The sequence below is a fragment of the Vigna angularis genome, chromosome 2, assembly GCF_016808095.1.
Source record: "Vigna angularis cultivar LongXiaoDou No.4 chromosome 2, ASM1680809v1, whole genome shotgun sequence".
Classification (NCBI taxonomy): domain Eukaryota; kingdom Viridiplantae; phylum Streptophyta; class Magnoliopsida; order Fabales; family Fabaceae; genus Vigna; species Vigna angularis.
In genome coordinates, this window is record NC_068971.1 from 5,861,265 (window position 1) to 5,883,132 (window position 21,868).

The following is a 21,868-nucleotide window of genomic DNA, read 5'->3' on the forward strand; positions in this document are numbered from 1 at the left end:
ATTTATAAAAAACTTAATATTATATATAATAAATATATTTAAAAAAATCTTCAAAAAAATACATAATAAAAAATAATTAAATAAATAAACAAATTTCATTTTACAAATTATAAAAACAAAAAACAAAACAAAATTAAATTCTAATACTTATAAAAAACTTAACCAAATAAATATAATATAAAACTAAAAATTAAAAAACAAAAAAATATTTAAATAAATAAAAAAATATAAAATTATAAATTATAAATGCAAAATAAAAAAATAAATTAAATTCCTAATTTTTTAAAATACATAACAATATTTCTAAAAAATATATTTATTCTAAATAAATTAAATATAAAAATACAACAACAAAAATGAAAATATAAAAAACAAAACAAATTTAAAAAATGAAAAAAAAAATTATAAAAAGAAATTAAAAAATAAAAAATAAATTAAAAAATGAATTATGACAAGGTTGAATCGGTTTTCTTCGAAATACAGTTAAGGCTTTTAAGCCTCTTCCCTCCATATTCATCTCCATTACAGATACTAATTTAACATACAAATTACATGTATAGATTAAACCGAAATTACATATACATTTCATACATCTATCTACCACAACAATCAATTCATTTTATCAACCATCAAATACATCGGTGAAGAAGAGAATGAACTAACTTGGACCTTGAGCACAACGAGAAGACGAAACAAGAGGAGGAAGACGACCAGCCGCACCACTAGCACCACGCATGCACACCAAGGAAGGGGTAAGAGGCACAACACCACTAGAAATCAAAGGACGAGAAATGAAACGAGGGGGACGCGAGGGTTCAAATGAAATACAAAGGAAGGGGAAGGACGAAGCGAGACAAAAGAGAAGGAGACGCAGAAGGGGGTAGAGTTTGTGAAATTTTTAAATAAAAGAAAAGAGAAACTGAAAAGTAAACAGGATTTTTTTTTCAAAATTGGGGAGTACAATGGAAGTTTATGTACAAATGACCATTTTTCCTCTGGTAATCGATTACAAGACTCCTGTAATCGATTACCAGAGGAAAAATGGTCATTTGTACAGAAACTTCAACTGTACTCCCCAATTGGGAGAACTTGACTCCCCAGGGTTCTTTTTATGTCCTTATGGGTGATTTTTTTTCCAATTTTTGCATGGATGTTTCATGTTGCTGATCATTGATGGTGTCAAGTGCATCAAAACACAATTTACCCCACTCAATTATGGACAAAATAGTTCATATAAGTGTTTAAACCAAGGTAGGTGAAGTCCATATAAGTGTTTGGCTTGTGCTAGTAGAATCATATCACACCTTAACTATACTACTATTTTACCTTGAATTATGGACATTTTATAAAGAAATAAAATAAATTAGAATAATATAAGAAACATGAGACAATAACTTGAAAGTAAACTTGTTTGGGAAGCTTAGAAAAACGTTGTTTTTGGGACAGCGTAATCAATTACCACGACATGTCTTGGCTAAAATGCGGTAGGACTTCACCTACCTGCTGAAAACACTCAAATTGGGTTTTTCATCCAGAATGAAGTGGGCAACAAGAAACATGACCAAGAAGTTTCATCCATTAAGAAAATTTTAAAAAGGCACCCTTAAGGACACAACAATGGTGAAGGACTTCACCTACGTTCGTCCAAACACTCATATGGGCTCTTTCCTTTTAAGTTCAATGTACTATGATCTTCTCTATGCAATAAACAACACAATTGATGATTAAAATCACTCATCAATTACTTCAACAATTATTTGTAGAAATTATCAGAATCATCAATTCAAATCAATTTCTCCATATTTATTATAATTGTCAATATTACTTACAATCAATTTACATCTACAAAATGTTCAAAAATCTTCTTCTATTCTTAATAAACATTGAATATAAACATCATTACTGTTTCAGATCAGTTTCTTTGTACAAAGTTCTCAGCGCACGACTCTTGAAACGTTTGCGTCCAGCTTCCTTCATTCGCGTGGACATATTGTTTTGGTTCATGGGAATGCCTCCCTCGCCTTCAAAGATAGTGTTGATGTTGGCTACTTCATAAGGGATACTTCCACCAAATTTGATTTTGAATAAATGACGCACATTCAACTGCATGACAAATAAAACAATAACCAACGGCCGAACTCAAAATGGAAATGGGTACATCCAAAACAAATGAAAATGGAGTAAGGGGAAAGGAAAAAGGGGGAAATGGAAAATGGGAAACGAAAAATGGAAAGGGGAAAGAAAATACCTTTTTACCGGAGTTTTCCATTACTTCACCAGAGTCTCACCAGATTGCCTCGCCGGAGAAAATGAAGCTTGCTTCGTGAGAGAGAAAGAGAAAAAGGAGAGAAAACACACACAAAATGAAAACCAAAATGCACATTAAAGGAAGAATGAAAATGAAAATGAGAAAGGGTATTTTTAGAAGCTAAATTCATTAACCCTTACCTGCCAACTTTAACAAAAAAATAATATTTTAAATAACTCAATAGTCTTTTTGACACATATACGTTATTGTTGTTAAAATTATGTTATTGTTGTTAAAATTATGTTATTGTTGTTAAAATTATGTTGTCAACATATCGCGGTCGGAGGGAGAATGCCTCATAATTATATTTGGCTAATGTAAATGTCGTTTGAATGATTTGGGGAAAGCCTTCCTGGAACGTTCTACATTTCTAATATTTTCTTCACAAAAAAGAAATAATGTTTTTAGAACGACACGGCAAATAAACTCTATCCACGCTTATTTTTTTAACCTGTCTTGATTTTCACGTTAAATCTTTACTTGCATATTACATATTTCTTCATACGTGTGGTAATACTTATAGTTATTCTCGTATTTATACTTATTTTAAATTATTAAATTATATTTAATTTATTAAAAATATAAATCATTTTACTAAACTAAGTTATTTTTACAATATATCTAATTGTTTTTATCCTTTTATATAATTATTTAATTTTATCTAATTAATTATTTAATATTTTTATTTTGTAAATTCTTTCATATTTGACATTGAAAAAAAATAATAATATAATTTTTTAGCTGCAATTTTTATTTTATATAAAAAATATATAGCTAATATTTGAAAAGAGTAAATAACCAATATAAATATAGATATATTTGTCGACCAACAAAGATGAGACATGAATTTCAAGAAAAGAAATGATAAAAGGAAACAAAAATGTTGAAATTGATCCCATAAGAGTGCTTTACATAGTCTTCATCGATTCATAAATAATACATACACTAACCTTGTGTAAGCTTAACAAAAACGAACTCAGGAAAATTGCTTGGCCCAAAAACCAACATGCGAAATCTTGTTTATTATAAGTTCTACAGCTGACTCCTGGTTCAGATTCAATGAAAAAATTTCATCGCATATTACCCTCTCGCAAGACATCAATCATATTATACAATCTCTTCTCGTCCTTTGCTTCAATCTGCATTACATCAAGTAACCCAATAAAGAATCGTATACAGAGAATGGTTAAAGAAAGAACAACTGTTGGTAGTTAAAATTGTTTTAACTCATCAAGGAAATATAAGTACCTTCTTAGCGAGAAACAATACAGCATCCACAGTGCCTTCTGCATATATTGATCTACCACAAACATTATGTTGGAATTCAAAAGAAACCCTGCAACAATGTTTTAAAGGAACATAATATAAGAAGGATAAGTAGTTAGCGACAAGTAGAAATATGTCAAAACATATAATAAAGGAAAGTGAAAATATTAATCCATACGTGTCATCTGGTGATGTCAAATGATACATATGAAATGCATGACCAGACAAATGCTCCTCTGGGACTCCAACCATTTCAAGTTGTTGCCTGGGATCCCTGATCAGTTTTATCTAAAGATATTCATTCACGAAAGGAAAGAAGAAAAAAAATCCAATAAGAATTTGTAGTTCCTATAATATGAAGATCACAATAGGCAACTTGTTGGCAATATAACTGAGAGTTCACGTAATAAGACAACTTAGAAATGGAAATTCACTGACAAGTAGCAAGTGATTAGAAACTAGAAAAAATTCCCATTGAACTACACCGGTAATACCAAGATACATGTTAGTCTACTAAACTCAAACCACACAGAGACAGAGACGCATACAGTTCAGCCAGAAAGGAGTTTATCTATAGTAAAGAGTATACATGGCTATACAGGGACGAACCATGCAATTTCACCTAACATACCTGATCCATATCAAAAGACACCCCCAGTTTGTTGAAGCAAGAAATTACAGCCTTCGCAGTTCCAGATGCATCAACTTTGCTTGCTTGATGGGACTCCAGTACCTACAATCTTTGACGATTGCATCAGATTTTAAACGTAGAATGTGATATACCAACTTTTGTTCAGAGATAAATCTGTTTGAATACTTTTGTATCATCAATACAGATGATTGTAACTTCAACTTTACTGTAACTCTCTTTCCAATTGCAGACAGCAGCACAGTACTCTCTAGAACAAGCATTACCAGTTCTACTAATTAGCAGTTTAAGCACCTAATTTAGTTGCAGCACAGTCATTTCAAGTTTCAATTATTTTAAAAGCATTGCCATTTTATTTGTACAATATGACTATTTGAACCTCTTTTGGTGACGTTAGTGATTTAGTTTCACTAAAAACAGAATAGAAAGATACACGTGGAGGAAAACAATGAATGCCCCCTCCCCCCAAAATAATAATATTTTTGTACTTCCACGTTAGGCTGAACAGAGACAATTCAAACATGGTGAACAGGGGTATCTAAGTGTTCCGAACCAAGCCTTTCCAAACCCCAAAATGTCAATGCAAGTGTTACCTGTAAGGAATACCCTGAGAAGGCTCCAGGAAATTGCTCTGCCATAATTTCCATAGCTGCAAGAAAAGCAACAACCTAAAGGGAACAAATATAGCAACATAAGGATGACAAAATACATGACTGTTAAAGACATGGAAGTTCGATCAAGGTTCTCTCCTTATAATACGTATACACACACACACACACACACACACACACATAGATATATATATATATATATATATATATATATATATATATATATATATATATATATATATATATATATATATATATATATATATATATATACACACACACACACACACCTGCTTTCCCATTTGCGGGGATATCACTGCATAATTCTTTGAGTCTTCAACAGTCTTATGCAACAAGTCCCGATCTCCACCGGTGGTTCCAATCACGAAGGGCACTCCAACCTTACAGTATAGCTCAGCATTGCCTTCATATGAAAATGTATTAAAAATAGCTCCAATACTATTACAATCTTCGTAAAACATTCCCAATCATGGATCATAAAATCACAAACAATCCACATTAATGTTATCCATTTCACTCCAATTATAAATATGCTTCAAGATACAATTACATACCATTAACCGCATTAGGTACAGTATAGTCCACAACAATCAAATTTGGATATCTTTCAAGGGCAGATACAAGAGCACTCTCCCTGTCAGAAGGACCATGCACCAAAAACTCCTTTCCACCTATCTCAAAAGTCTGTCCAGACTCCTCGTCACACCCAAATGACACAGGAACAACATTCAGTCCAGCAGCTTCCCCTGCATTAATCACGGCCTTTCCCATTTTTCCAGTACATGCATTAACCTAAACAAAATTGAATTAAGTGCGTGTAAGCTAATTCCACTGTGTTTTGCAACTAACCCCAGTTCAGATAAACTTATCCGCGTCCAATTACAATAGATAAAATATATCCTCATCCCGATTGTTTTAAACTGGAGAATCAGTAACTTAATAAAGCAATGCAAATTGCAAAAGTCGTCATAGTGAATTACCATTATTGGAATACCCGTGTTTTGGGACGAAGGTGGAGACTTTACTAGAGAAGTTTCAACGGGCGTGGCTGACATCGACACTAGAGCGAAAGAACGAGATCTCCTCTTTTGAGAAATAGGAACACTTGTTCTCGCACTTATGCTATTGGCGACGAATGCGAAAGGATTTTGGTGTCTTTGGAACACGTTGGGTGTAGTTTTCAGAAAAGATGTTGCCATTGAAGACGAAGAGTGAGAACCTGAGCTCAATTTGGGGATTTAGGTTTTCACTTTTTCCTGCGCTTTCTGAGAAACGATCCTGGTTAGGTTTTACAGAGTTTTTCTCATTTGTCCACCATTGTTGAGGGAGGTGAATGATGAGTAAAATAAAAACATCTGAGAAGTTAAGAAGGCTTTTACTTCATGCAACCCCACACTTTTATTGTGAACCTTCTTGAATTTTCATAAAGGTCATCTTATCATCACTAAAATAATTGTTGGATTATATGTTCTAGAAAGTTATTGGAATTTCTAAAACAATATTTTCAAAACAAGAATTTTGGAAAGTATAAATTACATTTTAAAATAAGTGTTTTTCGAATGTGATTTCAAAAATAAACCTTTGAAAGGTTGTAACATATAATGTTTCTAAATGATTTTTCTGAAATATTCTTATATGAAATGTGCTTGAAAAAGAGATTTTCATAATACATAAAATATGTTTTAGAAAAAAAAATTCCCTGTAAACATAATAATAATAATAATAATAAATTTATTATATTTTTTGCTTTTATTTCATTTTTTGTTTTTACATATCTTATTTAAAAAAGAAAATTTGTACATTATCAATCATCACTAAATATAAGAATTACTATTGATACTGACTTCCATTGTGTCTGGATCGGGGAAGGAATTGTTTATACTATGGAAGAGAGAGTGCAGATTGAGTTTGGTTAAGAGAATTTGCAATTCATCATATGACACTCCCTGAAGTGAGAAGAATGAGAGGGAAAGTCACGTATTACTTTTTTTTTTCTCCCTATGATTTTAACGTATTTATGGAGGTAAATGATGAAGGCTTTGTAGTTTAGTTTGGCTTAGAGAGAGGTTAAGAAGGTGAGAAATGATGAAAATGAAGTGTGGGAATCGATTAATCGATTTTAGGAACGAGAGAATTGATTCTCTCACAGTGAAACATTCTTCCAAAATACACAAGCAGATCGATTTCCCTCTCTCATCACAACCACAAAATCAATTCCCTTTATCAATTCACATTACACCTCCAACCTCCATAATCGATTCACCACAACATTAGTCGTTATTAGCAACGTTACATTTATTGTAATTAAAATTTTGAATTACAAATTAATATAAATCAAGATAATTTTATTTTAGTATACATTCTTAATTTTTATTTTTATATACAAAGTTACGTTTCATCATACAAACATAATTTTATAATAATAACACTCATAATAAATCTGAATAATATTTGTAATTATAAAATATTAATAAATAATAAAATAAATCATAATTATTATTATTATACTACTACTAATAATAATAATAATATTATTATTATTATTAACAACAACTACTCACATCTCATTTAAATATAATCAATATTAATTATATTTTACTTTTACGTTATTTTTATGATCAAGACAAAATATAATATTTTACTTTTATCAATTAATTTTTTTTTTTTTAATTTACCAAATTTCAACACTAACTTTTATAAACTTTCACCTCAAATCTATTAATTTCTCATCATTTTTTTCTTAATTTAAATAATCTCAACTTCACTTACTTTTTCCTTCAAATTCACTCTCTCAAATTAATCTTAAAATTTAAAAACAACATAAAAAAATTTACATCAACATAAGTGAAGAAAGTACTTATAAATATCAAATAAGAAATAATTTATTTTATATTTACATATATCTAATATGTTTTATTGACCTTGATAAAAAGTCTAATATAAAAATTTTGAAAAATTATCCATTGACCTTTATAGAAAGTCTGATATAAAAAAATAATCATGTAAATATTAATTGAGAAACAATTTTGAATTATATTTTAATCAAAAGAATACCAAGCAAATTTAATTGAAAATAATTTATTGATATTAAGAAAAGAAATCATATTTCACATGAAAAACAAAAGAAAAAAACATTTGTATAGTATAAAATATTAACCGAACGGTTACAAACAACCAACCGGATATTCAGGTAATCTGTTTATATCTTATTCTGTTTATATTTTATTGGGCTTATATCAGCTTAAGATCCATGAGGTAAATTATAAATACAAAGCCAGGGCCAAAGGCCAGGTACGTTCCACTTACGCATTACTCACTCTACGTTATTCTCAAATACTCAAGAGTGATAAACATTCACTAAATATTCAACCAAGAGCCGAGGCTCTTCAAATCACACGCCTAACTTGGGCGTCGGAGTACCTTTTGCAGGTACATCCACCCCGTTCAAAAGGAGACCGATCGGCTTGCGTCAACACCGATCGACCAACAACTGGAGTTTGGAGGCGAGCGAGCGGCCCAGGCGCATCAACAGGTTAGTTTCTCGGTCCCAAAACTTTCCACCGAAACATTTTGGCGCCCACCGTGGGGCCGAGCGGCAAACCCAAATGGTGACCACGAGGAGCATGGAGGAAGAGCAACACACCAGAGATTTGATAGCGCAGATGCAGGCGCAAATACAGGCACAGGCCAGAACCATACAAGCACAAACGCACGCACAACAGGAGATGCAGCGACGACACGCAGAGGAAATTACAATGTTGAGAGCAGAACGAGGTCGTGTCGAGCGGTCAACTCAACACTCGGAGTCCACAGCCGATCGGGGTAACAACCAACACAATGATAACGCTGGAAGTCGTAATCAGCAGCCATCTCGGCATACTGACCCGAACGATCGGGGAAGAAGGGAACCGTCCCCCTTACGAACCGATCGGCCCTCCAGTCTGCTCCCTTTCACTGCGATCGTCATGCAAGCTCCAATGCCAGAGAAGAACCCTCCTGTATTGGATAAGTACGATGGCTCGACAGACCCCGACAATCATCTCAGGATTTTCACCAATGCAATGGTGTTCTACACGGACAGTGATCCGGTTATGTGCAGAGCCTTCTCCTTATCACTCAAGGACGAAGCATTAGAGTGGTATAACACTCTTCCCCCAAACACAGTGGATTGCTTCGCCACTGTGGAAAATCTTTTTAAAAGGCAATACGCCTCCAATCGTAATCAGGAAGTAACGCCAGCAGAATTGGTAAATACTAAGCAGGAAAAGGGAGAAACTTTGAAGGCCTTTATGAAAAGGTATATGGAAACTGCACGACGAGTCAAAGAGGTAAGTCAATCTTTTATCATCACCACTTTGCCTTCCTGTCTAAAACCAGGGTACTTTGCTGAGAAGTTGTATGCGCGACCCCCAAAAACAATGGAGGAGCTCCAAGAACGGATAGCCGAATTCATCCGCATGGAGGACATGCGAATTTCACAAAGAAAGCGACAACAAGAAACTGAGGCAAGTGGAGGTAGAAAGGACGGTAAACGACCGTTCGACAATAATGGTAAAAGCGGGGAGTTTTCCCGAACATTTAAATTTAATCATTATACACCCCTCAACACACCTAGGGCAAAAGTTCTTGAAGAAGCTCTAAACGCTGAACTTCTCACACTCCAAACGAAACCATCTCCAAGATACGCAGATGAAAGGAAGCGCTGTCATTTTCATCAGAATCGTGGACATACTACAGAAGAATGCATTACGCTCAAAAACGAAATAGAACGTCTCGTTCGGGCAGGACACCTCCGTAAGTACATACAGGAAGCAAGAAGAAGTCCCGAACGAGCGTATCGGAAGAACGAACGAAGGCGAGACTATAGTCGTAGTCCTGCTCGCCATCGTGAACGATCGGTTCGCGGAGTTATAAACTGAAAATAAGAATCCCAATCTCTATTTAATGTCACATTTAAATTCTTGATTTAGACTTTTGTTATTTTACTAAACTTTCGTTATGCAATGAATAAAACCGAGCAATTCACGCTCGACCATCGGTTACCAATTTCGATCAAGAATTTCAGCTCAAAGCAGAGGTAAAACCCTCTCAAAGTCGAACGGTAAAGCCCGTTCCCTAGGAAGCACTCCTAGGTCGAAGACCGAGCGGTAAATCCCCCTCGGGCGAGAGGTAAAACCCTCTCAAAGTCGAACGGTAAAGCCCGTTCCCTAGGAAGCACTCCTAGGTCGAAGACCGAGCGGTAAATCCCCCTCGGGCAAGAGGTAAAGCCCTCTCAACGACGAACGGTAAATCCCGTTCACTAGGAAACACTCCTAGCTCATAGCAGAGGTAAAACCCTCTCAAAGTCGAACGGTAAAGCCCGTTCCCTAGGAAGCACTCCTAGGTCGAAGACCGAGCGGTAAATCCCCCTCGGGCAAGAGGTAAAGCCCTCTCAACGACGAACGGTAAAGCTCGTTCCCTAGGAAGCACTCCTAGGTCGAAGACCGAGCGGTAAATCCCCCTCGGGCGAGAGGTAAAACCCTCTCAAAGTCGAACGGTAAAGCCCGTTCCCTAGGAAGCACTCCTAGGTCGAAGACCGAGCGGTAAATCCCCCTCGGGCAAGAGGTAAAGCCCTCTCAACGACGAACGGTAAAGCCCGTTCCCTAGGAAGCACTCCTAGGTCGAAGACCGAGCGGTAAATCCCCCTCGGGCGAGAGGTAAAACCCTCTCGACAAATGTCGAAGGCCGAGAGGTAAATTCCTCTCGGTTCCTATTGAAGGTCGAGCGGTAAATCCCGCTCGGTTAAAGGTTGAAGGTCGAGAGGTAAAACCCTCTCGACAAATGTCGAAGGCCGAGAGGTAAATTCCTCTCGGTTCCTATTGAAGGTCGAGCGGTAAATCCCGCTCGGTTAAACGTTGAAGGTCGAGAGGTAAAACCCTCTCGACAAATGTCGAAGGCCGAGAGGTAAATTCCTCTCGGTTCCTATTGAAGGTCGAGCGGTAAATCCCGCTCGGTTAAAGGTTGAAGGTCGAGAGGTAAAACCCTCTCGACAAATGTCGAAGGCCGAGAGGTAAATTCCTCTCGGTTCCTATTGAAGGTCGAGCGGTAAATCCCGCTCGGTTAAAAGTTGAAGGTCGAGAGGTAAAACCCTCTCGACAAATGTCGAAGGCCGAGAGGTAAATTCCTCTCGATTCCTATTGAAGGTCGAGCGGTAAATCCCGCTCGGTTAAAAGTTGAAGGTCGAGAGGTAAAACCCTCTCGACAAATGTCGAAGGCCGAGAGGTAAATTCCTCTCGGTTCCTATTGAAGGTCGAGCGGTAAATCCCGCTCGGTTAAAAGTTGAAGGTCGAGAGGTAAAACCCTCTCGACAAATGTCGAAGGCCGAGAGGTAAATTCCTCTCGGTTCCTATTGAAGGTCGAGCGGTAAATCCCGCTCGGTTAAAAGTTGAAGGTCGAGAGGTAAAACCCTCTCGACAAATGTCGAAGGCCGAGAGGTAAATTCCTCTCGGTTTCCTATTGAAGATCGAGCGGTAAATCCCGCTCGGTTAAAAGTTGAAGGTCGAGAGGTAAAACCCTCTCGACAAATGTCGAAGGCCGAGAGGTAAATTCCTCTCGGTTCCTATTGAAGGTCGAGCGGTAAATCCCGCTCGGTTAAAAGTTGAAGGTCGAGAGGTAAAACCCTCTCGACATTGTCGAAGGCCGAGAGGTAAATTCCTCTCGGTTCCTATTAAAGGTCGAGCGGTAAATCCCGCTCGGTTAAAAGTTGAAGGTCGAGAGGTAAAACCCTCTCGACAAATGTCGACGGCCGAGAGGTAAATTCCTCTCGGTTCCTATTGAAGGTCGAGCGGTAAAACGCTTTCAGTTCCGCCAACGCAGCCTCCCTCAAACTCATCAGTCCTACAGTTAACCACGGCTAAAGCCGACCGCTTAACTCGGACTTGGGGGGCATGTATAGTATAAAATATTAACCGAACGGTTACAAACAACCAACCGGATATTCAGGTAATCTGTTTATATCTTATTCTGTTTATATTTTATTGGGCTTATATCAGCTTAAGATCCATGAGGTAAATTATAAATACAAAGCCAGGGCCAAAGGCCAGGTACGTTCCACTTATGCATTACTCACTCTACGTTATTCTCAAATACTCAAGAGTGATAAACATTCACTAAATATTCAACCAAGAGCCGAGGCTCTTCAAATCACACGCCTAACTTGGGCGTCGGAGTACCTTTTGCAGGTACATCCACCCCGTTCAAAAGGAGACCGATCGGCTTGCGTCAACACCGATCGACCAACAGCTGGAGTTTGGAGGCGAGCGAGCGGCCCAGACGCGTCAACAGGTTAGTTTCTCGGTCCCAAAACTTTCCACCGAAACAACATTGTTAATATTAATGAAAATTAATAGCTACTAAGATGAAGAATAACTGACGTGTATCTAAATCATATAAACTATAAAGCACCTATTTGGATCTAGAAATTCCACTCTTTTGACTCATCATTTAAACACAGATACAGAAGTTCAATAATATGGAAACCAGAAAAGAAAACCCCAAGATTAGAATGGGAGTAGCTTTGTTTTACAGAATAATAGAAGTAGTGGAAACCTGCTCTTATAAAATTTACAGAAAATTACCAAAACAAAATTCAACACCAGATGTTTTCTACAATATACACTTTTCTGAACTTCTTTCCTGTACAAGATCTGAGTTCTGTACTTCTAGAAACTGTATTTGAGATTCGTGTATATCAAGGTTCTTTCTTCAAATTACCTAGGACTTCTTCCATGCATGCTCTGTAAGCTTCCATGCCTGGAACATGCTTTGCAATGTCCAAGCCGACAATCATCCATTTCTTCCCTGCTTCAATCTGGCCCAACTTCACTGGCACTGCTGCTCGGTTCCATGAAGTCATGGCAAGCCACTTTCCTTCTTCAATTGGATATTCATCTTCCTTTAAGCCAACCATTATTCTATAGGCTTGCCTGTACATGCCATACACAAGATCATCATCAGTGTCACCCTTGTAAACGCTAGCCATGGATATAAGCTTGCGCATCACAAGAGCAACATTTTGGTAATCTGGAACTGGCGATGCTAGGAAAGATGAGAGGCATTCATTTAGAGCAAAGGATGCTACTTCGTGATTCAACCGTGGTGCCTGTGAGGCAGAGAGACCAATTTGGAGGAGGTGGTAGGGTTTGCAAGCCTTTGAACTGGCAAAGTTTCTCACGTTGAGAAATTGCGACCCTGGGTCATTCAGCCTGCCTTGTATATCATAAGCACAGAAAGTGTATATGAAAAGAAGTTCAGGCTCAATGGTACTAATTTGGTCATTGTCAACTGAGTTCCTGGCCGAATTTGATTTTAGCATCTGCATCCACACAATATGGAAGCAAGAAAATGCTCAAGGGCATTGAAAACTAAAATATAACCTAAAAAAATTACTTCGATAGCACATTATGCATCATGTCAATCTAAAAGAGAAATGCATCTAGCAAAATGAATGTGGTGCTACATTTTCATACCTGCCCTGCTCTATCTAGCAAGTGTAAAGCTTGCTTGACTTCAGTTTCTGACATTGGAGTCTTCCTTTCAAACTCTAAAGCTATCATTGATGATACAGAAAGCACTAACGATTTGCAAACCATGACATTGCTGTCATCCGACCCGTCGATTAGTGCATAATAATCTGATGCCAGTTTTAAGAACTCAGCTGATAATTCATAATTCTTATCCTGCCCCGCTTTTGTACCGTAGTTCCATGAAGTCACAGCAAACCAATTCCGCTCCCGTCTGCCAACCTCCTCTTTCCCAAAGAAGAAATCGGGACCAATCTCTGATGCTCGAGTATAGGCATGTTTTAAGAATTTGACAACTTGCTGTTCGTTACCTGGTTCTTGAGAGAGGACTGTCAGCAAGGTGCGCACAACTGTTACTTCGGCAGTGGGCATGGACTTTCCCGATGCGTAGAAGTTTAGCATACTTGATAGAGAGGCAACAGCAACAGGTAGAGCATGACACGCAACAGCTTCATGCGCTGAAAGTGAGAGAAAATCGGGTTGAAAGTCAAGGCATGTTGTCATGGCTTCTATTTGATCAATAGCACCTTTGTGGTCATTCTTTTGGAGATAAATTTTGAACTGGGTTAAAACAAATAAATGTCGATGTAAGTTCGCATGTCATTCCTGTTGCAAAAGTGTTTCTATCATCCTAATGAGATGCAAGTGGGATTAGTTGCAACAAGCTTAAAGCATTACATGTTTGCAAAATAAATTTTAATTAAAATAGATCTTGAATTAAATATCTTATGCTAATTCAAACTTCACAGTAAAACAAGACAAGAAGTTAGTTAAGATTTTTTAACTCATTCAATTTTATCAATTCATCCAATATTATTTTAGCTGATATTTAAAATGGTTTTTATTATTTAAAATAAATTCAAACGTGTAGGATAGCATTATAAATTTGTGCGATCTATGATGTATGCATATGGATACGCAAGCACCAACACACGATTATTAATCATATTTCAATGTGATTTTGGATAGCTCAACGTGAATTCAAGCATAGGATAGCCTTATAAATTTATGTGCTGCTTTGTATACATGCGATACTGAAGCACCAACACATTCTCGGTTAGAAGAAAGTGTACCTTAAGAAAAGCAGAGACAACGTTAGGCTCAAGCTGCAGGGATAGAAAAACATCGATAATATTTCATATTGACTGAAAATTAATGCAACAAATTCAAAACTCTGTCAATAACAATACCTTTCCAGCCTCATTGATGTATTCTTGGGCACGATCCAGCTGCAGGAGACCAAGGTGGCAGAGACACAGAACTCTATAGCCCTTTGCTCGAAGTATTTTGTTCTCTGTATCATGTGCAATATATAGCATTGATTTTTCAAAGAGTTCCGCACTGGTCTCATAATCTTTTGATTGAAAGTTATCGGCACCACTGTAGGTCACATTAAAATATGGAGATCAGTAGGTTCATTTCGAGAGAACTTCCTAGTTATTGAAAAACATTACGGAACGCAAATCTGGATCAGGCAAACGGTAAATCCCTCAGCGTGTACATTTTATTATTTACCAAGGTAAAGTCGATAATAATCAAGCCATGAAATATCACATCTAAGAATCAAAGTATAACAACTTGCTTATGTTCCTATTTTGAGTTTGCTATAGGAACTCAACATTAAAGGCAATCTTGCTTGAAGTGCAATCAACGGGGCCACCTCTTCCAACAAAAATTCAAACCGTAATTAACCACTATGTGAACAACTACTAATCTCCAATGCCATGGTGTCTATTATGTCCTTTAACATAAGATCAACCTCGAAAGCTATCGCACTTAGTTGGCAATTCGACCACCGACAGTAACTTCTATTCCATTATATTCAACCACGCTCACTATATATTTTCTTGAGAATACATTTAAGAAGATAAAACAGAAAGATAGCACAGCCAAACTGCTCTAAATTCGAAGTTTGCACACCCCACGGTGCCACATTGCAAAATTCACAAACTTAAGTATTCAAAGCAGATTAGGAATGAAAGGTTCAAGAAGCTATACCAATTCCACAGAACAGCATGCATTGCCACCCTATCCTTAGCAGCATCCTGTCCTGCAAAGAGGGCCACCACCCTCTCATCAGACACAAGTTCGGCAACCACCTTAGCCCTCACTCTCCCCCCTTCCCCGCCACCACCCGCCACCCTATGCGCCACCCTCACCGCCGCCCCAGCACTAACATGACACCTTCCCAACAGCCCCAAGAACACCCCCTTCGCTGTCTCCGCCCCAGCTGTCCCCGCCGCCGCAAAATACGCCTCCACCGCCGAAACCCAAACTCCCTCCGGAATCCCTCTGTCAATCACCATACCCCGCAACTCCCTCTCCGCCTCACCATGCCTTCCCAACCCTAACCACGCCTTCATCGCCAACACCGAAAGACTCGGATGCTCGTCACCGCCATCAGCCGAGTCTCTCAAAACCTTCACACACTTTATCACGCTCTCATATTCCTCTTTTTGCAAATGAATCGCAGCAATAAACCTAAGTGCCTTCCACCTCAACCCTCGGATCTCCACCTTCTCTTCCCGTGTTCGCGCTGTATCGAATCCCTTTTCGCAAGTCTCCAACGCCTCGTTCATCAGCTTCAGCGCCTCGCGAATCGCGTCCGCGCCGCTGTTCGACAGCACGCGTTTCCCAAACGCCATGAACTGCTTCGCGAGATCCGCGTAGTGGTCGCACGAACCGAAGAGGAAGCTCTTGCTCCGGTTAAGCAGCGCCACCGACAAGCTTGGATCCTGAACCTCCCACGCTGTTCGGGACCGTGCCAGGTTCAGATCCAGCAACAGTTTTCTCTCTCCAGCGTCGACGATTGAATTGATGTCAAGCTTCGAGACCAGATCAGTGGCGCGCTCGAAGCACTTCGCCGCGAGATCAAATTTCCGGAGGTTGTGCCAAATCAGACCGGTCTTGTGGTAGAACGACGCCGATTTTATCGCCGGAGAGGGAACACCGGCGACTTCTCCGGCGATAGAGAGAAGGTCAGCGGCGATGTGTCGGAGTTCGGCTTGACTTTCGGTGGTGGCGGAGGATGAGGAGCGGATGGCGGTGGTGTTGGAAATGTCGACGCATGCGTTCCAGAGGCGGTAACTGAGCTTCCAGATCTGAAGCTTCAACGAATTCGGAAACGGAGCGAGTTGACTTAGCTGAGTCAGACATTGTCGGAGATCCGAGGTGGTAGTTTCCGGAGGTGGTTTATGGGCGGTGAGCGTTTCGAGTTGCTTGACGATTGCTTCGATATGGGAGAGGCTACGGTTGTTAGCCTCTGTCTCTCGCTGAAGTGGACGGAGCTCCGGCGAGGATATCTCTGCAATTCTCATTTTTTTTGGCGGGCAAATTTGAAAGGCTGGTTTTTCAGTTTTGCCTTTCGTTGTTTTCTTTTTTCGTGAAATTTAACTTTCATTTTCAAATTGCACTAGATAGGCAACATTTTTTATTTAATAGAATATCAATGGACGCTAAATTTATTATATTTTAAAATTATTTTTAACTAGTCATAATATAGAAAAACTTAATACATACAGTAATAGCATGTAGAAACTAAAATGTTACTGTTTTACAAGTAATGAAAACATTTATTTTCAAGGATGGAGTTTTTAGAGATTTCAGTTTTAATTCATTTTAAATCAAACAATCACTTGAGTGCCTGAAACCAAATTTCAATAAATTGTATATGCTATCGTATATATATCATCTTTGTTTAATTTTGAAAAACAATGAATGAAATAGACATAGTATGCTTAATTTAATTTATTGTCTTAATGTGTATTGATAGGATGTTGTGTTTTACTAAAAAAAATGTTACAGTGTTTAAATAATACAACATAATCTAAAAATACAAAATTGATTTATTCTATTTATTATTTTATTAAGATAATGGATTATTTATATATTGACCATTTTATCAAATTATAAGATAATAAATTATATTAAGATAATGGATTAATTTAATCTATGCATTCAGGGGGTCATTGTCAAATGGTGAATATTTTCAATTGAAGTGCTTCCAAGTTTTCCTATCAAAATGTGATGTAATATTTATTGAGTTTTGTTATCATCATATCATGTCATGTATTTTGCTGTTTGCATTAAAGCAAACATTTTTTTGTAATATTGGAATTATCGGCAGGTAGAAGATGAACTTTAATGGAATTAGTTTTTATTGTCTCCAACCTGCATGCATTGTGTGATATTGAGGCTGTCAACAAAATTTTCATTCAAGAATAATGCATCATTTTTGTCACTATCATTGTCATGAAAAAACATACAGTCATTGACATAACAATCAATCTTCTTGGCTTCCAATCCCAACTTAGAAACACATATATTCGCTTCATAATAATTCTTTGGCTATGAATTATTTGGTGGTGTCAAATCTAAAAGATTCTTGAAATGAAATTAAATGCTTGACTAGGAACATTCTAATTATAAGCCATAAGTCTAATGCACATAGACAATTTTGAATCTGTTGACCCTTCAAATACAGACTCGTTTGCTTCTGTCAATAAATTGTAAAACCTCTGAGAGTCTTCGACTAATAGCATGATTGACCATCTTTTGCATATGCATAAATTGAACCATCTTAGAGGTCGGTACAAAAGTGTTTGAACCTAACGACTGACAATTTTCACGAGCAGTTGAGGTGGAGGAAATTTTTTCACCATAAAATGTTTAAATCTTGTAATTTTGCATAAACCCTTTTTGGTATAGGTGAACTTTGACCACTTGATCTTTCAAAATTCTTTTACATTTGCACTTGATGCACATGTATCTAGTCCTTCTATCAAAAGCATAATATTTATATTGTCGAGCCATCCGAACAAACTCTTCAACTCCTTCGACAAAAATTTCCTTCAAACTTTTACTTCCACTATAACAATGGTCATACATTCACCCACATTGTTGGAAACTTCAACCATGTTCTATGACAAGCCAAAGGAGGAAAATGTTGAGTGAATTAAAGATAATTACAGCTTAATAAAGAATTAACTAGTTACTCCCATTAGGATTAACTAGTTATTGTTAGCCCTGACCTACATAACTTTACTACAACTTATTCTTCTCAACGAAGAATTGTGTTTATAATACAAATATAATTACAACAATGGGGATAATACATTAATAGAATTGAAAAGCTAGTGCCTAACTTGAAAATTTGCTGCTTAACTTGAAAACTTATTGCCTACATGATAGGTTTATGTACTTTAATTAGTTAAACTAATTTGTTTCCTATTTCACTATTTTTAGGCAATCAAAGACTTCTAATTACCTGTTTTTCCATGTTGTTGGTTGCTTACATAACAATCAACAAATAAAGGCTAAAAACAACCAAAATCTGAAAAGTGCATGTCAAAGTTCCTAGAACTAACAAACTACAAAACCAAACTAAATGGTAGGAACTTGAAAATGTGAATTAAAAGTAAAATTTCATGTAGAAGCATGAATGTAATATAGAAATAATCATGAAACAGTGAATCAAACTTGTGTCCTCATCATATATATAGTGTTGCCACACACAAAACAACGCATATAGAAGTGGCAAAAAATTCAAACAACTTAAATGACCATATAGTTTAAATGGACAACGCATATAGTTTAAATGGATGGCTTAAATTCATTCAAATATGACAATCAACACGTATAAGGTCAAAAACATCACTAACCCCCCTAACCGCATACTAAAATTCTCCTAAACTGTACATTTTGGACTTAAATCCACCTTTCTAATATGAACATATTTCACACTATAATATAGGCCTAAATTGCTACCACATTGAATAATTTCACTAAAGTTAAATTAGATCTTCAAACTGCATAAACAACCCTTAAAAAGTATCACTAGAAAGGACCATAAATAATGTTACTTTGGCCAAAGTAAACGCTGCAACCCAAGGGCTAAACACTTACCCTTTGATTATCCTTTTAGTGCTACCTAGGACCTTGTTAGAAGTTGTAGGAACAAGCTAGAAAACGATCAACACTTTAAACCATGTTATTGCTACTAGAACAATGTTAAAGGCGGTAGAAACACTCAAGGACCCCTCTCAAAATGGACAATTGATTGTCAAACTGGTCCAATAAAAAAAACAACAACAAGCAAAGTCTCTAAGTGTCATATGCCTAAAACCACCAATTGTATGACTCTTACTAGATCAAAACTTGTACACTCCTACATTCAAAATACATGAAGAATAACCAATAACTAGAGAAAACTAACAATATATCAACCCGAAGTTACACCATGTGGTTAAAAGAAAATAAATAAAGGCCCTAAAACTGCACCAAAATAAAAAGAAGGATGGAATGAAAACCAATGTCCAAACCAACTCATGCACGTATCCATGACGAGGACACAAAGCTGAAATTGAGGGAAAGAAGCTACATTATATGTATCAACCTCAACATGAATCTATACAATTAAATGCACTTGGACATGGTTGGTTAAAGGAAAATTAAAGGGAATTTCTAGTAGTTAATTAAATTACTATAAATATGCACATTTACAAACTCATTTACAAACTCTTTTACCTTGGTTCCTTATGTCTCAAACAACACATATACACTATTATTATTAACATTATGACCAAAACCAAATCAACAAAATGTAACACTTTTCCTTGTACATAAGCAGAGGATTCACAAGAACCAATCTATGGACCACTCATCCCAAAACACAAAGACAATCATAAGGTTCGTAAGCACATGATTCTACTTGGGAAGAAGTCGAGAGATACACATTTAAAGTGGGAACATGTATAATTAAACAATTTTTAATCAAAACAAACATATTAAAATCATTTAACACAACCAAACACAACTCTGAAATGCAATCCAAAAGATAGGGTCACGAGATAACCCATTTTCAAAAATGAAAGAACAAGAGACTCACCAAATGCAAAACCACAACAGTCAATGAGGGAGGACAATGTGTTGAAGGTGGCTTTGTGAAGGAGACTTTGTTACGAATGAGGGAAGGAGGCTCTACGAATAAGGGAAGGAAGCGCTCAAGCTAGCTATGCGATTGGGTGAGGGAACAAGGTTCTTAGTGAAGGAATGAGACTCTACGAGTAAATGGATAAGAGGGAAACTGAGAGGCTACGAGGGAGTCGAAATAGTGAATGGAGAAGAGGGAAACTAGGAGGTTGCGAAGCAGTCCAACAAAAAAGAAAAGAGTGTGGGAAATTGAGAGACTTTCAATGAAACCGAGAAGAGGAAAACTAATTTCACAAATTTACAATCAATTTCACGTTGATCCTTATCGACAAACATTATCAATATTAAACTGATTGAATTTGTTGATAAATCTATCGATAATGAATAATTATTGACAAATATTGTTGGCAACTCAATTGACAGATTCCATCAATAAATCTATTAGTAATTATTAATTATTGATGAATTTACGTTCATCGGTAAATATCTATCTATATATTCCATTATTTTTATAGTTAAATCAAATTAAAAAGAAAAGGACAAATAATTTAAAATTTTTTCTTTTCACATAAAATTTAAAATTTTTCAACTCTTTTAAAATTTAAGAATTTCAAATTTTCTATTTCTACTCAAATAACATATAATATTTAAGGTTGTGCATAATTAACTTAGATATAGTAAACTATAGATAATCTATACTATTTTGTACTGTAAAAACTGAACTATTTTTATAAAAACTGAATTATACTGCTTTTTAGTGCAGTTTAGAAAAACTAAACTTTTTCTATTAAGAATATAGTTAACTGTTTTAAACTCTGAACTGTATTTTAAACTTGATTTGAAACTTTTACTTAGCTTCGTTTTTTCTTTTTAGCAACCTAAAAAAATAAAAAACAAAGAAATATGTTTGAATTATCTTTTAAATTATATATATATATATATATATATATATATATATATATATATATATATAAATAATATGAACAAATAAATAAATAACTGTTTTTAGAGTTTTTTATAAAGTTAACTATAATGATTATTATAATAAAATAATATTATTAAATTTATACTAAAATTCATTAAATATTTTAAAAGAACTAAATTTTATTAAATTGTAATTATGAATCGATAATTATTTTGTAAATTAATAAAACTAAATATATATATATATATATATATATATGATATGGATAAATAAATAAATAACTGTTTTTAAAGTTCTTTAAAAAATTAATATAATAATTATTAATAAAATAATATTATTAAATTCATACTAAAATTCATTATATATTTTAAAAGAACTAAATTTTATTAAATTGTAATTATGAATTGGTAATTATTTTGTAAATTAATAAAACTAAATATATTTATAAAATAAAAAGATAAAAAAGTGTGTATGAGAAAATAATTATAAAATATAATACAATTATATATATATTTTTCTATTTTGTGTGTCAGGTGCAAGCAATGACTAGTATTTTCTCTATATTACAAATATTCAATATTATTAATATATAAGCAA

At 35.8% G+C, this 21,868-nt stretch overlaps 3 protein-coding genes across 3 annotated transcripts; 1 reads left to right on the forward strand and 2 right to left on the reverse strand.

The window, feature by feature from the left end:
- Positions 1 to 3,170: 3,170 nt before the first annotated feature.
- Positions 3,171 to 6,218, reverse strand: LOC108327719 (4-hydroxy-tetrahydrodipicolinate reductase 2, chloroplastic). Its single transcript, XM_017561410.2, has 8 exons — positions 5,836 to 6,218; positions 5,410 to 5,647; positions 5,125 to 5,258; positions 4,817 to 4,891; positions 4,206 to 4,307; positions 3,753 to 3,862; positions 3,557 to 3,644; positions 3,171 to 3,447 (listed from the first exon to the last, which is right to left on the reverse strand). Exons 1-8 carry the CDS (start codon positions 6,052 to 6,054, stop codon positions 3,379 to 3,381), a joined length of 1,035 nt encoding a protein of 344 aa, XP_017416899.1. The 5' UTR covers positions 6,055 to 6,218; the 3' UTR covers positions 3,171 to 3,378.
- A 2,260-nt stretch (positions 6,219 to 8,478) lies between these two features.
- LOC128195231 (uncharacterized) lies at positions 8,479 to 9,774 on the forward strand. The gene has a single exon (XM_052872462.1). The coding sequence runs from the start codon at positions 8,479 to 8,481 to the stop codon at positions 9,772 to 9,774; it is 1,296 nt and encodes a 431-aa protein (XP_052728422.1).
- A 2,527-nt stretch (positions 9,775 to 12,301) lies between these two features.
- LOC108328417 (TPR repeat-containing protein ZIP4) lies at positions 12,302 to 16,866 on the reverse strand. The gene is made up of 5 exons (XM_017562283.2): positions 15,415 to 16,866; positions 14,607 to 14,796; positions 14,490 to 14,522; positions 13,363 to 13,977; positions 12,302 to 13,208 (listed from the first exon to the last, which is right to left on the reverse strand). Exons 1-5 carry the CDS (start codon positions 16,731 to 16,733, stop codon positions 12,585 to 12,587), a joined length of 2,781 nt encoding a protein of 926 aa, XP_017417772.2. The 5' UTR covers positions 16,734 to 16,866; the 3' UTR covers positions 12,302 to 12,584.
- Positions 16,867 to 21,868: the final 5,002 nt, after the last annotated feature.

Bases quoted from the DNA above. Each gene is read 5' to 3' on its own strand.
- LOC108327719 (XM_017561410.2), bottom strand. From the start codon at position 6,054: ATGGCAACATCTTTTCTGAAAACTACACCCAACGTGTTCCAAAGACAC. The intron at 5,648-5,835 runs GTAATTCACTAT...AATTTTGTTTAG, and splicing joins ACACGGGTATTCCAATAATG to GTTAATGCATGTACTGGAAA. The intron at 3,448-3,556 runs GTACTTATATTT...GATGTAATGCAG, and splicing joins TATTGTTTCTCGCTAAGAAG to ATTGAAGCAAAGGACGAGAA.
- LOC128195231 (XM_052872462.1), top strand. From the start codon at position 8,479: ATGGAGGAAGAGCAACACACCAGAGATTTGATAGCGCAGATGCAGGCG.
- LOC108328417 (XM_017562283.2), bottom strand. From the start codon at position 16,733: ATGAGAATTGCAGAGATATCCTCGCCGGAGCTCCGTCCACTTCAGCGA. The intron at 14,523-14,606 runs GTATTGTTATTG...CTATCCCTGCAG, and splicing joins ACATCAATGAGGCTGGAAAG to CTTGAGCCTAACGTTGTCTC. The intron at 13,978-14,489 runs GTACACTTTCTT...GTTTTAACCCAG, and splicing joins TTGTCTCTGCTTTTCTTAAG to TTCAAAATTTATCTCCAAAA.